The sequence below is a fragment of the Falco biarmicus genome, chromosome 4 (assembly GCF_023638135.1).
Source record: "Falco biarmicus isolate bFalBia1 chromosome 4, bFalBia1.pri, whole genome shotgun sequence".
Taxonomy (NCBI): domain Eukaryota; kingdom Metazoa; phylum Chordata; class Aves; order Falconiformes; family Falconidae; genus Falco; species Falco biarmicus.
The window spans coordinates 89,484,884-89,497,550 of NC_079291.1; the positions used below are offsets into that span (position 1 = coordinate 89,484,884).

General features: G+C 47.7%; 1 protein-coding gene across 2 annotated transcripts in view; it reads right to left on the reverse strand.

Annotated features, from left to right (window-relative positions):
- LMCD1 (LIM and cysteine rich domains 1) overlaps positions 1-12,667 on the reverse strand; it is a 36,293-nt gene that overhangs the window by 12,100 nt on the left and 11,526 nt on the right. For both annotated transcript variants that reach the window (XM_056336904.1, XM_056336905.1), the window contains 2 exons: positions 6,574-6,662; positions 3,688-3,943 (listed from right to left, as the gene is read on the reverse strand). In XM_056336904.1, the coding sequence (XP_056192879.1) occupies positions 3,688-3,943; positions 6,574-6,662 (345 nt within the window). The remainder of the gene's footprint in view (positions 1-3,687; positions 3,944-6,573; positions 6,663-12,667) is intronic.

Genomic DNA, 12,667 nt, shown 5'->3' on the forward strand with positions numbered 1-12,667 from the left:
TAGGACCACGCAGATTATGCTACACAGACTGTGCTGGCTTGGTTCAGTCACAGCAAGAGCTCTAGCAGAGTAGTAACATGGTAGGATCTTAATGGAAGAAATTCTTAATCCATTACAAACGTGCCAACACTAATGAACACTCATACCAGAGCTACAGAATAGCATCGCACCAGCACATGCATCTGAAGCGTCTTGTTCCACTCCAGCACCAGACTCTCCATTGCCAATACTAAATTTCTCTCCCGCTTTCAGCACCGACAAGCAGAGTCTCAAGCCTTTCTTAAAAGTACAGTTGGACCGCTCAGCAGCAGGTTTCAATATCAAGGGATCAAGGAAATGCTTAAAGTTATAATTGCAGATGTCATAAAATGTGTCCAGATAATAGGTCAGGGGAAAAAAAATTCAACCCAACACCAAAAACTGACATGAAGGGTAATAGAAAGTTGTTTCTTCTGCTGCTACCATGTATTATTATGGTCAAACACTTTACTATGTTGCTTTAGCACAGATAATTGAGGAAGAACATTTTAGGGTTTCAATGTTAACTACTGGATTTTGGAGATATTTTATGATCTGTTTTTTTCCCTTTCCCCAAGGATCCTGAATATCTACTTCATGACTTCTCCAGGCACAGCTTAATGAAAACATGCTCTGAACTTCCTCCTATTATTGGACCATCCACTTCAGGACAACAATATTAAAAACAATCCCAAGTTTCCAGTCTGCCTTCAGAAGGAAATTGCTGGAGTGAGCCAGTTACGCACTAAAAGCTTTTTGGCCCAAATCCTTTTGAAACTATCCTGAGAATGGCTGACATCCAGCATTTCTCCTATAAGTTTTGTCAAGCTGATCTTCAAGCCAAATTTTATCAAGGTTGTCTTCAAATCTCCTGCATGTTGCTTACTGCAACCAAGATACCTTCCAGTCTGTTCAGGTGCTATAAAGGGCTCAAAAGATTTCACGAGGCACATAACCCCTGGGCATCCCCTTGCCAGCACTGCAGGAACAAAGGTTGCTGCTGCGGGTGGGAGAGCCGCTGGGCCCCCCAGTGCAAGGGGCTGCATGCAGCATCACCCCAAACACGCACTCACAAGGGTACACTGTCAGGGTTCAGGAAAGCAGCCCAGGAGCCTCAGAATTCAGGCATCCTTCACAGCAAGGAGCCAACTGTGCCCTGAGGTGCCGGCAGCGTCATGCTGCAGCCAGCTTGCAGAGCTGTGAAACCTGGGTTTCTGATAAATCCCAGGCTGGGCAGCACGCTTAATGAGCTGGGCTGGGTGGGAAGACTGCCATCATTGTTCTCCCCATCCCTCACAAGCTCCCCGATTCCCCCGGGGACCTGTGGAAGGCAAACACTGGTTAAACAAACATTCCTGCTGGGCCAGCTCCTACCAACGAAAAGAGAAAGGAAGAGGAGGCTGCGAGCAGTTGTGCTATGATGGAATGGCTGGGCAGTTGGGGTGTGTGGGGGTCTCGGTCCCTCATTAAAGCTTAGTGGTCTGCTTCATTTAGCACCACAGGCCCCAGCTGCATTCCCAGCACAAACTCCATGCCACCCCCAGTCAGCCCTTCCAGGGGGGTGAGGGCAACTGAGCTTTAAGAAGAAACAATCAGTCTGCCTCATGGGTCTGCAGCTGCAATTTCACATTTGTTCCAATTGTTTTTAAAAAAAATCTGGTTGCAATTTTCAGCAACTTTAAGCTATTTATTTAATTTGAAGAGCAAAAGCTGTCCACTAATGACAGTGTAATATATAATGTTTTAATACCACAACACAGTTAAAAGCCAGTTAAATGCTTTCCCTCAAAAAGTGCTCTGCTGGCTAACACTTCCACATGCCAAAACCACTTCCATGCATTCCCACACAGCAGCATTGCTTGCCCAGATGGAAACCAGCCACAGGAGGGAAGGTGGGGCTGGGGGCTTGCTTTGGGATCCATCCCTCAGCATGGGACAATGCTCCCCACCTCCCCTTTATACCTTGAGTTCTCTTAAAAATATTACTGTTTAGGTTTTGTGATTTGGACCAGACTATGTTTAGCTGTAAGGGAAAAAAAAACCCAGCTCCAGTGCTGAATCTGGGAGGGGTTCCTCAGGCAGCAGCAAGGGGCAGAGTTCATGCCCACACAGGCAGGATGCTCTCAGCCACAGAGCGGGGCTTAGCTTTCCTCCAGGCTAGCACACCTTGGCACACGCAGCTTTCCCATGACTGCTCCCTGCGGAAGGAAGCTCTGCAAGCCTGCTGGGGACATGCATAGGTGGCTGCTGCACTTCAGCAGAGGTGGTGGGAGGGACCCTGGGCACAGGGGCTCCGAGCCCACTGCTTCACTCTGTTGCCCTGGGTCACTGCTGGAGGATGTTCTCCATTGCAGCAATGCTCTTCTGCAAGCAGGAGATAGGAGCCCTGAGGCACAGCCACTCAGCTGCCCACCAACACCAAGAGAATTTAAACCCCTTTCCTCTGCTTGCCCGGCAAATCTGAGCTGAAATTAAAGAAAACAGCATTACAAAGAAGTTAAGCCACAAAGTAAGCACTGTCAGCACACTGTTATGGCATTCCTAGGGACACTCATGCCTGGGGCAGAGGTGATGCAGCACTCAACAGGAAACCAGGCTGTGTTCTAGAGAGGCTCAGGGACATTCTGTGACCGAGAGGTACAAGTGAGCACTAGCTGCACTCCTGGTTAATAAACCTGAGATGCCAGGCCTATTTTAAGACCAAGTTTTTAATTGCTATCTTAGCAAGCAAAGAAAATAATTACTATATTAAAGATGACAGTTATTTTGCCATTATCATTAAAGCCCATTTCTGTAACAGAATAATTTACAAACACATCACTGAATTTAGGTACTGCATTACTTCTTTCCACGTTGATTTAATTTCTCTGCTTTTGAGACAGACTGAAGCATAATTTCTGAAGTGTTTGCTGAAAACCCCCCTCCAGGTTAGTTGAAGTCTCCCAGCTAGCTACCTCCACCTGTGCTGGCTCTTCTTGGGGCAAGCTCACACCCAGATTTGCAAGAGATCAGACTCAACAAGCAAGGCAGGACCTCCCCCTCCAACAGGGAGGTCAAAGCCCAGGGACAACTCCTCCTACCCAAATAGCTTGTCTCCCACAAACCCAGTCAAGACCTGGCATGGATTTAAAAGCATGGCGATGGGTGTCTAGAGTTAATTTGTTGTCCTTATGCAGGCCCCACAGCTTGCACAGCTTTCTGCCTCCTGGGGGTGTTTAGGAAAACAGACCAAATCCCAGCCCAGACACCCTGAGAAGGCCTGGACAAATGACTCCCATACCCAGCCTGGGTTTTTGGAGCATGCAAACACCTGCGTGGGCTGCACAGGCATTGTACAACTGGCGGGACAGCAGAGATGGGATCTCTTCTCAGCAACGTTTTTATTGGACATGAACTTTGGTAAAGCAGCAATCTTTCCAGTTGTAAACCTGTTAAGACTTTTCCTAGAAAGGCAAGCAAACCTATAAAAACGCAAAGGCAATCCATTCCCCTCTCCTACCTACTATGGTTATTTACGAGGTTTTCCAAAATACTAAGTGTTATGTGCATTTTTGCTCTGAGGCAAACCAAGTGTTTTGCTATTTATCCAAAAAACTTCGCTCCAGACCCAAGTTAAGTTCTCCATTAAGTGACACAACTACCCACCAAACACACCATGGATTGTCTTACCAGCTTCTGGGTGAGCCCTGGTGGAGCCCACTCATACGTGATGGTGTCGAAGGTGGGGTCTTTCCGAGAGACAATGGGGTTGGTGATGATCATGCGGTTTCTTTTGTAAATGCGAATGCCATCACCTCCTTTCACCCGGGCAGTGAGCGTGGCATACTTGGAGTCTGACAGCAGGCGCCCAATTTTCTGATCATCCTCCATGTCTGAGCTCAGGCTGTGATCCTCCTGGCTGCATTTGCATGATTTACAGATTTTCCTGTGGGCGAGAAGCACGATCATCCTTTCACTGCAAACTGGGGAGGGGGAGGCACATGATCATGCAATGGCTCAGCCATGGAGCATCAGCCTCTTCCAAAGGTTAAACGCAGACCAGAGTTACGGCATAAGATAAAAGGCTCATGTGGCCTGCGCCACACACAGGAATTCAGCACAATTCATAGAATCATAGAACAGTTTGGGTTGGAAGGGACCTTAAAGACCATCTAGTTCCAACCCCCTGCCATGGGCAGGGACACTTTCCACAAGCCTAGTTTGCTCCAAGCCCCATCCAGCCTGGCCTGAGCACTGCCAGGGATGGGGCACCCACAGCTGCTCTGGGCAACCTGTGCCAGTACCCCACCACCCTCACTGTAAAAAATTTCTTCCTTGTATCTAGTTTAAATCTATCCTCTTTTAGTTCAAAACCATTACCCCCTGTCCTGTCACTACAGGCCCTACTAAAAACCTGTCCCCATCTTTCTCATAAGCCCCTTTAAGTACTGAAAGGCCACAAAAAGGTCTCCCCCGAGCCCTCTCTCTTCTCCAGGCTGAACCACCCCAACACTCCCAGCCTGTCTTCACAGGAGAGGTGCTCCAGCCCCCACCAATCACCTTTGTGGCCTCCTCTGGACTTTCTCCAACATGTCTATGTCCTCCTTATATAGGGGGCCCCAGAGCTGGATACAGTGCTGCAGGTGGGATCTCACCAGAACGGACCAGAGGGGCAGAATCACCTCCCTTGACCTGCTGGCCACACTTCTTTTGGTGCAGCCCTGGATACAGTTGGCTTTCTGGGCTGCGAGCATGCACTGCTGGCTCATGTCCAGCTTTTCATCCCAGAGGGAACAGCAGTGACATAGAGCAGAATGTTACAAGCCTGTAAGTGCTGTCCTCAGGCAAAAGCAGCTGCAGCAGCACCAGCAGACTGCTGCCTTCCACCCGTGGCAGGGAGCTGCCACTTCCTTTGAACAACCCGTACAGCATCATCACTACATCACCGATCCTGACCAGCCAAGCACTAGCCTCACCTCTTACGAGGCTTTACATGCCACTGAAAAAATTACCTCTAAAAGAAGAATTGATACTTGTGTCTATCATTTCAATTACAATAGCTATAAATCATAAAGATAAGTCTATAATGCCACTCTCTGCTGGCCAGCTTTTCCATCAAATCCTAATAGCAAAAAGGACAAACTAGCTCTGATGTAACCCCAAGTCCTTCAGCAGGATTCTGGAACAAGTATCACTCAAACCAGCCTTTAAGTGAGTCAAAAAACAAAAGCAATTCAACCCAGTGAGTGTTATAAAGTTTGGATTTCCACACAGCCAAGGTACTGAAATTGGGAACCGAAGGCTGCAGGCACAATTGCATGGCACCACCGTGAAGCCCACTGAAGCATTTCAGCAGCACAGACAGCACACCTGCAGACCGCCAGCTCCTGGGCACCACTGGGACAGGACCCAGCTGCAGTCCCCAGGAAGCAGGAGTTCTCCAGGCTCACAGAAAAGAGTCTAGTGTTTTGCAAGACAACATCGAGGGCACCAATTCTTTAATTAATAACATCTGGATAGCTCCCATTCCAAAGCCCCCTTTGCTTCTCCTGTTTTGGATCTGCATGCAGGCAGGGCAAGGCAGCAGCCCACTGTCCCTGCCCAGAGGTCAGCTCCCACCAGCTACTGATACCGGTGGCTATTTACCTAAATTTGTGTTTAAGATGAAAAACTGAACATAAAGTATCAAATAACATGACGCTTCTGGCACCAAGCATAGCATTTCAGCCATCAGGATACTCTGGACAGCCAGCAGCCACAGCCACTGTGGTGCTGCTGAGCCAGAGGCAACACTAAGCCCTCAGCAACAGCTTTGTTTCACTCCATTAGCTCTGCACCCACGCTCACCTCAGGGACAAGGGTGACAGACAGGCACTTGGCACTACTCCTACTAACTGCATGAAATCATCCTTTTGGTCAGCATTTCCCTGCCTCCAAAGCAAGCAAGGGCATTTGTTTTCAGCAACTAATTTCCAAACAATCTGAAAGACTAGGAGGCCAGCATGCAGAGGATCCGTGCTCCAGCATGCACACTGTGCAGGACATCAGGGGGCTTGTGCAAAGCACAGCATGCAGCAGCTTCAGCACCATGCCCCACTCCTGACATCCCACTGAACAGCACCAACCACAAGATTGTGCCAGGGACAGTCCTGTGGCAGGTGAAACTCTTCTGCAAGATGCACCATCTCCCACCCCAGCTTTCTGCTCTTCTCAAGCCACACCTTGCTGTCAAGACCTGCACCCAACCTAGCAGAGATAGTCTCAACTCCCAGGGAGCAGGCAACATTGGCAAAAGTGGAAAAAACAACCTACCACTGAAGCTTGGTTTAAACACTTGTGGAGTAGACCAACTCAAAAAAAAGAAGAGCAGGACCAGTGAGGGAAGGGAGATGGAGAGCACGAGCACCTTCTCAACTCAGTACTTGTCCTAGCCAGACATCATGTCCTCTCCACACCTCCCAACACCACTCAAATGCTCTGCAGTTCTTTACACTCAAAGTCACTGAAGTTTGAATACCAGCAGAACCAAAGGGACAGTGTCAAGGCAGGGCCCATCAAGGCCAAGATGTTACTTACCTCCAAGAATGTGGCTCAAAGCCCATGCACGTCCCTCTGCAACGTAAACAAGGCACACCTCTTCCCGACTGTGGCTGGCTCACTGACATCTGGAAAAGAATAGGACACTGGAGTTGGAAAGGCTTTATTCTCAAAGATTATCTGAAACTTGAGGACTAATATTCCTTCAGACATTTGTTTCTTCAGCCACACCTTATGTGCTGTAAAGCCTCTAATCTCCCAACTGCCACTTGACCACTGTCCACACAGACCTGCTACAAGTTTATTTAGGGATGTTTGGGACGAAGGCTTTCACCTTAAGGTGAGGTAAGATGGCATATCTGGAACAGCAAGAGGGGGTGGCACATCAAACACTGATCACACACACACCATCACATGCACAGAGGCTTCAGGACTCATTGAATGGTTGGTTTTATTCAGCTTACATATTGCGTATAAATCTGTGCAAGTCATAAGGTTCATGCAGTGAGACATGGACATGTGTTGCCATACCCTGATGCTAAACTTTCTTTACTGCAGCTTGGACCTCCTTGGACTTTCTACAGGGGCTCAAGTGTATTTCAGGAATGTGGCATGTTTCCACGCCTCTGGCACTGAGATTTATGGGTAGTCTCCACTATGAACAGGAAACTCTGTGGGGAAAGGCCATAGGGAGGAAAGGGGGGGGGGGGGGAAGAGGGCTGCACTTTCTGCTGCTCACCGAAAACACAAGAAAGTCACTTACACACATGGGTGCTCACTGCTGCACAGGGTCCTAAAACCTCCCAGCAGGTGATTGAAGTGCAAAAATCCACAACAGGAGACAGTAACACTGGAAAACCCCCACCTATTTTAGTGTCTGTGCCATGGATTTATCAAGCATGGCTTTTTGACTGTGAAGAATGCAGGAGGGTACAATGGGAGACAAAACCAAAGTACTGCAGGAAGCATCAGGGAGAAGTGACATCACAGGATGCTGAATTTCTCTCAGCCTGGTTGTTTTTACAGAAACTCTCAAGACTCGTGTCTGAGACGCACATTTGTTCCGTGTAAAAATGGACCTCAGGAAAACAAGGACAGTCCCCTCCCCCCAAGACACAAACACACTGCAGAAGCAATGGCAGCATCACTGGTGCTTTGCCCCATCTCAATGGATCTGACCCTGTGCAGTCAGAGACTAAGCTACAGGGTGGTCATCCACCTCCACAAAAACCTAGTAAGTCCTTAAGAAGCATTATGGAGTGTCAATCTCTTGCAATTTTCTGATCACTTTGGACCCTGCAGTCTGCATTTTCCATTAAGGCTTAACACAGAGGTCTCACACCACCTACCTTTTTTGTGCTCTCTCTCATCTGTCAAGTTTTTGTGTAAGACCTTTAATCCCTCTCAAGCTCATTCATTTGCACACACACATTTAGAGCCCATCAGAACAGTTAAGGCTGCAGAGGTTTTTAATGCTGGAGACGGGTGTTGCCTGCCTATGCAATATTGATCTAGGCCATGTGCTGCGATAGTCTTTCATTACAAGACCATACACTATTTAAAGTCAGCACTTTTCATGCCTCCTGCTGCCCTCATCCCTCGCCCATGCAGGCTGCCAGCCCTGTGTCCCCTAGACTGCAGCGAGGGGACAGCCTTCCCCAGCTTTACATGGGGATCGGCAGAGGCCATCCTTGCCAAAACCTATTTGCAAACAGAGGGATCAATAGCAGTAAAAGAACAGAGGTAATTTTTAAAGCATGCATTTAGGGGAAAGTGCTCAGCTCCATCACTCTGCAGTGCTGTGGGTGGCTAGAAAATACAAATTCCTGTTTGAGAATGCTCTGCAGGAACCCTGCATGGGTGGCCGGGCACTGCAGGCAGCAGCTTAGCTGGTGACCAGCCCTAAGCTCTGCCCAGCAGTGCAGGGCTCCACAGCTCAGCTCCAGTGCCAAGCCAGTGATGGTGCTGGCAGCTGCTCCTTCCTCCCACCCCCACCTGGAATCACCCATCCTGCTTCCAGCACCAGCTCCTGGGCTCCTCAAAGCTCCTGCATGGACCTGGGGCACCTCAAGGTCTCCTTGGACATTCAAAGTCATATTCTATAGCCTTCAAAAAGAAAAGGTTATCTGATGGCACTCAGTTAGGAAAGACATTTAATTTACTTGAGAAACCTAGTGTTGCTAATAAGGAAAAAAGCTTTTATGAGCAGATAGTTCTAGAAACAGCTGAAAGCTGACTTGCCAATTTTAAGGTAGATGACAAGCCTTTACATGCTTTTTTGCACAAAACTGTTAAGTCTCCATACAAAGCTGCTCATCCTTGAGAAACACAGCCCAAAGGTTACGGAACGGCCCATTTCAGCCTAATTTGCCCAAGGGACTGCTATTTCATTCGTGCGTCTGCTTTCACACGTAGCTTTCACCTCATTTTTCACCCACAGTTTTTTCAGATATTTTGAAGCCAGTGAAAAGACCTCTCACCCTGGGAACCCATAAAAATACATCTTAAAAACGGTCTTAAAATGCACACATACTCCACCCTGCTTCTAACATCCAGAAAAATAGGATATTTTTGATTCTTCAGCTGCGTGCCAGCTCTCCAGAACAGATAAAGACATTTAAGCCCACTTAAACTTGCCAGTTTTGGAACCACATGCTAGATGCCTACTAACTGATGGGATTTTTTTAACTGACTCTGATCTTAATGAGTCAGACAGAAGCTGAGTATAGGCAAGGGACTACACATGGTTGTTTATTTAAAATACAAACATCTGGATTAAATAAACTCATTTGGGAAAGTTTTGTTGCATACAAAGGGAAAAGCATTGCTAGTAACAAGAAGCAGTATATGAACCCCCCCAAAACAACCCAGCACTTCAGAAACTAGTGAAACGTTGGCGCAGGAACTCACAGGCATTTGAGAGTGATCACCAGCCTGTGACCTCCAGTGACACACAAACCCACTGTTTTGCTGGGCTACCTCAGTGTTCGCAAGCCCCTTTCTTAGTAATTTATTCAACTTGGTAATTTATTCTACTTGTCCAAACATGACTCCTGCTTCATGTCAAGGTCCAAGCAGTAACCAAGAGGTTAACTGCTCTTTACTTAATCTAAACCCCATGGAAGTACCACCTGACTCAGCACTCTCCAGAACACCCTTGTACCAGCTCCAGAGCAGGCTGGCACAACCCATCACCCCAGTTAGCCAGAGGACTTCTGTGTCCAGGCTGCTGGATCTGTTCCAGACACCTATCCAACTCCAAATGCTGCCACACAAAGGGTTGGGCATGACTGTCCATTGCCAAGGGCAGGGTGAGCACCCTGAATCCTACCAGCTGGCAGAGCTGGAATCAAACAGTTCATGCCCCACACAGCCACGGACGGAGCAGCCAGCTCATGGATGGACACACAAGCCAGGCAAGTGCTTCAGACCCAAGGGGCACCCTGTGGCACAGGCCACCACTGTAAGGTTTACCAGACCAGCCAAAGTGAGGCAGGGGGCACCTTCTCACCCACTGACCAGGCACAGCACCTCTGCCAGCACCCCAGGGACTGCTTTTGAACTTCCACTGTTGTCTTGTTGCAGTTACACATTTACTAAGCCCAAACAAATACAGTAAAATGGATTACATTTAATACAGCAAAGCCTCAGCTCTCATCTACCAGTATTGTTCTACTTGAAGAATCAACCCATTGGCATCGACAGGCAATCCTTGCCTTTGGGTTATACAACAAAAGCTGATAATCCACTTCCTCAAGACACAACTAAGTCCTAGCCATTATTTTTGGCCACATACAGCTTCAGACATCAGCAGAAGACCTTGTTACCAGCCCTCCTGTTTGTACACTGCTCTAGCCAAGATGGAATCACATGTCTTCGCAACCAGAAGCTCCAGATCTCATTGGGAACTCTTGTTTGCAGATGTCAGTAGCATAAGGCTCCTTACTGTGCAAGCTACCTGCAAGTCTGGAGCTATAGGAAAATATATGGGGAAACCACGTGAGACTTGAGTGGCTCTTCAAGGCAACATGTGGCTCCTGAGACAGTTCGAGTTTCTCTGCCTTTGGAGGTACTGGTCTTCAGCAGCAGGGGAAGGTGCTGAGATGGCAGCTCAAGGTGACACCAAGTCTCAGGGACATCCCTGTGGCATAGGCAGACCTTGCCAGGGCAGCAGGAACAGCCTGGGTGAATACTCATGGGGGCAGGGCAGTTACCCACCAGCTGCTGCACTGCCTTGTCCCACAGGCTCAGACCCCTCTGGGCAGCGTTTCCTCATGGCTACTCAGAAGCACAGCCACATCTATCTGGAGGACAGCATTATTCCTCACTCCGTCATAAGCAGAGGGAGGCTTGAGCCACTCAATTCCATCTCCGTGCAGGGGCCAAACACAACAGGCAGTGCTGCCTGTTCTTTGGGCTGCCTGGTCAGCAGGACTCTCTGCCCAGATATGGAGCTTCTCCTCACAGCTCCACTCTGGCTTCTCAACTATGCATAAAAGGAGATTTCTTAAAATAAATAAAAAAAGATGCAACACTACAAAACCCAAACCCAGTAAGATAATGTGAAGCAAATGCTCCCCCACTATCAGACTCCACCTATGTCCAAGGCCATTTGGGAACAGCAGTATTAAATGAGGTGATACTAAAGTTTAAGATAAGAGTTTGAAGATATTTGTAATGTCTTTAAAACAAATTTGTCAACAAACTGCTTGGAAGAAAAGCAAGTTCTGCTTACCATGACTAGATATACAATGCACTGCAAGATTTCTGGTTTGGCTTTTTGTGTCTTATAGCATTCTTGCTATTAAAAGAGAAAGCAAGTCAGTGCAGAGGAAATTCTTAGGTAGTGAAGTGATAGGAAATTGAGGCCATTCTACCCACAAAAACATCTCTGAACAATCTCAGCAATAAGCCAGTAATACCATGGTTCACTATTATACTGGCCAAAGGCAGGGCCATCCTAGACACTGGTAAGTTCACTCAGTGGCTGGAAAATAAGAGAACCTATAATGACAAATGACAAGGAAAAAACCCAAACATGGCTCCATCTTGGTTTCAGGTTTGACGACTCCTTTGGAAAGGAGCACTCAGCTTTCAAGGCAGGTCTGGTGAGATTGACTCCTTGTTAGATATTATGAGCAAGTCAGAGTCCAGCTCCACCAGCCTTCTCCATTTGCAGCTCTGTTGAGACTCCAGAAGTTTGGGTTTTTATGTACCATCATTCTCTGACCAGCCCAGCACACCTTGGCCAATGCCCCTTCGCCAAAGGGCATACTGGAACCTAGTTTGACAACTGAATTTGGTGCAAGGGGACTGTCCTCAGTGGCACATGGAGGAAACTGATTCCACATCCACATGACTTGAAAATCCTTCTGATTAGAAGTAGCTTCTTTCCACCCTCCTCACAACCTGTTCAGTGCCAGAGATTTAGTACATCCAAGAGAGGAGACTTCAGACTAAACTTAGGTGTTTCCCAGTGAGGGCTCCTCTAGAAACAACCAGGCTAATGCTACAGGAAAATGGCCCAAGCTTCTAGACTGCAGATGGGCTGGACTTAGATCTGCCAGTGCTCAACAGGCACACCAACTATCATAAGGCCCTCAAATGCCTCCTCCCTTCTAGAGCTGCACTTACACAAATACCTTCCTCTTGGGTATAACTGGCTATATACGGACACAGAGCCCCATGAGACATCATTGTTTTGTGGTCCCCCCACATGCAGCCTGAAGCTGTAGCAGTAAAGAGGCCACTGTCAAAAGCATCAGTAGCAGTATGGCTGCCGAGATCCTCCCACAGATGGTGATGAGCGGGCTGATGTACCATACAGTACTGGAGAAAAAAAAAAAAAGTGCCTTGGGATGTATTTAACATCTCTGCTTTGTAGAGCCACAGAAGTACAGGGTGGCTCCAGCACACTGCTCCTGGGATTCTCAGTTCATGAGACCCAACCGTTTTATGAAGTAGTGAGAAGAAATTTAATGTTAATACAAAATTTTCACAGAGCTTAGAAAAAGGTTAGTTGGGGAAAGCTAACATCCTAACATCCTCCACTAATAGCTGCTTTTGCAGAGAGGTTGTTTTATCTCTGGTCACTGCAAATTAGGAAGTCCCGCTGAACATCTGTAGCACACAG